This window comes from Cibotium barometz, chromosome 56, assembly GCF_041138505.1.
Source record: "Cibotium barometz isolate CiBa-2024 chromosome 56, ASM4113850v1, whole genome shotgun sequence".
Lineage (NCBI taxonomy): Eukaryota > Viridiplantae > Streptophyta > Polypodiopsida > Cyatheales > Cibotiaceae > Cibotium > Cibotium barometz.
The window spans coordinates 19267977-19272363 of NC_141101.1; the positions used below are offsets into that span (position 1 = coordinate 19267977).

Below are 4387 nucleotides of genomic sequence, written 5' to 3' on the forward strand. Positions count from 1 at the left end.
GGCCCAGATTGAAAACCTTCTCATTATAATTTAAAGAGGAAATTGACCATTTTAAAAATATATTTTTCTATAAATTTAAATAATTTGAAGAGGAAATTGACCATTTTGAAAAAGTGTTTCTATATAAATTTTACAAAATATAACTCAAACTTAAAGAGATTCTTTTCGTTCTCCACAAATTTGTGGCTACGTCGAACCTGCCCACGTTGATTGACTCACAGAATTTGTGAGCGAATTCTCCACAAATTTGTGGCTACGTCGAACCTACCTTTGTCCTGCCCACCTTGATTGACTCACAGAATCGTGAGCGAGTAGCGTCTTCAGCGTTGGCTCTAATTTTATATAAACGGCGATGTCCTCGGTTTTCTTAATTCGGCTGTTGTTTTCCATGGAGCACTGGCTGTCTTTTGGAGTGTTCCTGCTGCTGGGCTATTGGGCGTGCAGCAGTCTAAATTGGGTAGCTGCTGCCTCCGACCCTTGCAACTCCACCTCACAAACTTGCGGGAATATGAGCATTCCCTATCCGTTTGGGATGTCGAGTGAATGTGGGCTGCGGCGCTTCAGGATCTCGTGCAAGCTCAATCCAAGCTATGGCACTGGCCTACTGCCCTTCCTCCAGGTGGGCACGGCCTCCACCCCAGAGCTACAGGTGCTGAAGTTCTACGGCAACTACATAGCCGTAAACTCTACCGAGCTTAAGGCCATGCCCACTCCTCATAACTGCGGCAAATCAGATGGCTACGCTGAGGCTTCATTGGAGCTCCCTTCCAGTGGGCCTTTCGTCCTCTCCGATCATAACTTCTTTGCCGTGATCGGATGCCGATCCCAAGGCTCCTGTGTCGCCTCGTCTTCCAACAACGTCTCTTCCAAGGGCTTGTCGGTAACTTCGACTATGAATTGCAGCACTGATTACTACAATAATCAGTGCAGCACTGATTGCTACAATCAGCGGTGTCTCAGAAACATGTCGAAAGATTATTTCTATGATGGACCTTTCTATTACCCCTGCGACTGCTGTCTCCAACGCATACCGCGTGGCTCTCGGCACCTCCACCTCAGTGGAAATGGAGTAGCCTCCCCAGACTTCCCTGGTGTCTGTGGATTCTCCACTGTGCTCAGCCCTTACACCCCCGATCAACTACCGGGCGATGTCCTGGTCATATCATGGGCTCTCATTCTCAGCGTTTCGGAGAACTGCTCTACGGTAAAGCACAGGTTGGATTACGCTTGCTCTAATGAGGCGGAGTGTGTTTATGATCCATGGGTGCCCGGTTATACTTGCCGTTGCCCCCCCTGGAATTATACAACAGGGGATGGATACAGGAATGGAACCCGCTGTCAAGGTAAAAACCGTGAACCTAAGAAACCATACAATGCTTCGACATCCCTTCTATTTCAGGTTACTCTTAACTTCTTCTTTTTTTTTTTGACATTTTAGGCTATTCGAACGAGCCCGGAAATGACATCGACCCATTGATTATAATACTACCAATTCTTGGTAAGCGAGTGCCATAGATTATAATTAGTACCACACTACTGTTGAAGCCCTAGTCTAAAGTCACCAAAATTAACGTTGCGCAGGAATTCTATCTGGTGCCTTCATCATCACCGTAGTCATTATCATCGTCCGCTGGTCGAGAAGAGCTCGCAGACGGAAGCAACAGAGAGAGGAAAATTTCCATCGCAACGGAGGTGAAGAGCTGCGGTCCATGCTATTTTCTGAAGATGAGCTGAGGAGAGCCACAAACAACTTCTCTCGGGAGCATGAGCTCGGAAAAGGGGGCTATGGCACGGTTTATTGGGGCAGCCTAATCAACCACGGCAAGGTGGCCATTAAGAAACCCAAGCACATGGAGGATGCGGACAGGGAAGAGGACCAAATTAAATCCTTTGTGTCCGAGATACTCCTGTTAGGGAAGACCGTGCATGAAAATGTTGTCAGGCTATTGGGCTGCTGCGTAGAGACCCGAGTGCCTCTCCTTGTGTATGAATTTGTGGAGAATGGAACACTCTGGGATCACTTGCATCCAGGCAAAGACGCCCAAAGAAGCCTGCTAGGGCCGAGCTGGGGGAGACGGCTTGGCATTGCGGTGAACACCGCTAAGGCACTTAGTTATCTCCACAAGATGAGCCCACCAATTCTTCATCGGGACATAAAGTCCACCAACATCCTCATCGATATGTCCTACAACCCCAAGGTGGCCGACTTTGGAGCCTCGCGTTTCCTCCCCTCCGGCGCGACCCACCTCACCTTCGCCGCAGTGGTAGGCACCCATGGCTATCTGGACCCTGAGTACCACCTCACCTGCCAATTCACTAATAAAAGTGATGTGTATAGTTTTGGTGTTATCTTGCTTGAGCTCATCTCGGCCATGCCAGCGGACCTTGGCACAAAGCTAGGGATTCTCGCCTATCACTTCCAGACTCGTTTTAGAGCTGGGAAGCTGACATATCTCATCGACCCTCGATTAAGCACACACCCAAACGTCTTGGCATCCATCCAAGCTGTTGCACAGCTAGCAATCCATTGCTTGGCTATGCAGGGGCATCAAAGCCCACAATGGAAGAGGTGCATGGCAAGCTGCAGGAGATCCAATCTAAGTGGACATTAGTGGATGAGGTGGTGGAACTTTCTAGTCAAAGCCCAAGTTCATCAATTGAGCATTTTATAAGGCCCATCATATCGCAAGAAAGTGCTGGTGACAACGAAGAACATGAAATTTCATCTCTCTTGGGTTCTAGCTGGAGCCAGGGGAGTCAGGTTTCCCATGCTCAATCTGCAGTGACTCGCACCACCCGTCACAGATTACCTACCACTCTTTGATTAAATCCTACAGTGGGTGGAGGCATATAATCAGAGATTGGCGGTCTCCCATCCATCTCCTCCATTCCCAATCCTTCAGCGAGAGATGGTGCATGGAGGTTCTGTTCACATATCTTTAGCCTGTAAAATGTTTTGAGTTTCGAATACTATTTCTTTTCATCGTCTTTGTTTACTTTATTGGTTTGCATCCAAAGGAGATCAAAATCACTAAATTTCATTCCTTAAGATTTCTCTCTCCTTTTTATCATGTAACTGTAAAATTTAAATACGGCTAGAGCAAAAATCCTGCCTGTGAGACAAAAAGATATAAATAACTTTTCATACATTTTGGACTATCTAAGGGAAAGAAAGTAGTATTAGGTGACGTCTCTTTGTTTTTTCCTACTAGGTCTTTAGAGTACGTATAATTATTTAAAGTTATAAGTTAGGCATTGTTGGATTCATGAGCATCAGTCCACCAAAAAAACAGCATTCTAGTGTATTTGTACTAGCACAATAATAAAAAAGAGCTAAGATTTTAAGGAGCTCTTATTTTAAGAAATTTTTTTCATATATTTTAGTTATAAATTGTGGAGATCTAGGAAACAAAAACATGATAGATGTGAAAGTTGTCCTTATTTTGATTGGTTGAAAAATATGGTTTTTTCGACCATTGTTGGTTTAAGTGGGGAATAAAAGGACCGTGTACTTTATATAAGGAATGGCCATACGTAAAAAAGTGTATTGAAATTATTTTTTTAGGGGTTGAGAGAAGTGTTTTAGCAGTTTTGTGCAATGTTTACAACACATCAATATGTTAGAAAAGGTGTTAAATGTGGTTTCTTGAAAGAATGGAAAATCATGGTAGGCTAGGATTATGTGTAAAAATATAAGGGGAATGTTAGTAATATGTTAATGTGTGTGTTTCATTTAACATGCCATTCAACACAAAGGTTAGGCGTTACTGAGTAAGTCAAAAGCTATGTAGCAAGGCGAAAGGGCATACCTTCATTTACACGTACCACCCATATCATCCATCCATATACCTACAACAAACATGCACCCTCGCATGTTCACTATGTAAAAAACCCATACAACATGTGTGTTCAAGGGCCCTAACTACGAATTTTTATAACTTATATACATCCAATATGTAAATTTAGATCTGATGATAAAAGTACCTCTTCTATGGAAAATTTCATAACTTTTTGAATCAACATACCGCTTAAGTATGTAAAATTTCCATAACTCCACAAAAAAGAATTCTATTGCTGAAACGTGTGTGCCATCTTACAAGTTCCTTAGTGAACTTCCTGGGACATGCACTAGATGTGTAGAAGTTGGGGTTTTACAACATACCCTCTCTTCCTCTAATCACTTTTCTGAGGGAAGAGATTTTTGGTAAGCCCTTAAGAGGTTTGAGTGCTCCTAGAAATAGGCCTCATCCATCCATTTTGAGTCCAAATATGTAAAAACCCCATACAACATGTGTGTTCAAGGGCCCTAACTACGGATTTGAGTCCAAATATGTAAAAACCCCATACAACATGTGTGTTCAAGGACCCTAACTACGGATTTGAGTGC

General features: G+C 43.7%; 1 protein-coding gene across 1 annotated transcript; it reads left to right on the top strand.

Moving 5' to 3' along the window:
- The first annotated feature begins 273 nt into the window (after positions 1-273).
- On the top strand, positions 274-2612 carry LOC147606990 (wall-associated receptor kinase-like 6). Its single transcript, XM_086791102.1, has 3 exons — positions 274-1343; positions 1439-1498; positions 1582-2612. The coding sequence occupies exons 1-3, from the start codon at positions 353-355 to the stop codon at positions 2610-2612; spliced, it is 2082 nt and encodes a 693-aa protein (XP_086647228.1). The 5' UTR covers positions 274-352.
- The last annotated feature ends 1775 nt before the right edge of the window (positions 2613-4387 follow it).

Bases quoted from the DNA above. Each gene is read 5' to 3' on its own strand.
- LOC147606990 (XM_086791102.1), top strand. From the start codon at position 353: ATGTCCTCGGTTTTCTTAATTCGGCTGTTGTTTTCCATGGAGCACTGG. The intron at 1,344-1,438 runs GTAAAAACCGTG...TTGACATTTTAG, and splicing joins GAATGGAACCCGCTGTCAAG to GCTATTCGAACGAGCCCGGA. The intron at 1,499-1,581 runs GTAAGCGAGTGC...AACGTTGCGCAG, and splicing joins TATAATACTACCAATTCTTG to GAATTCTATCTGGTGCCTTC.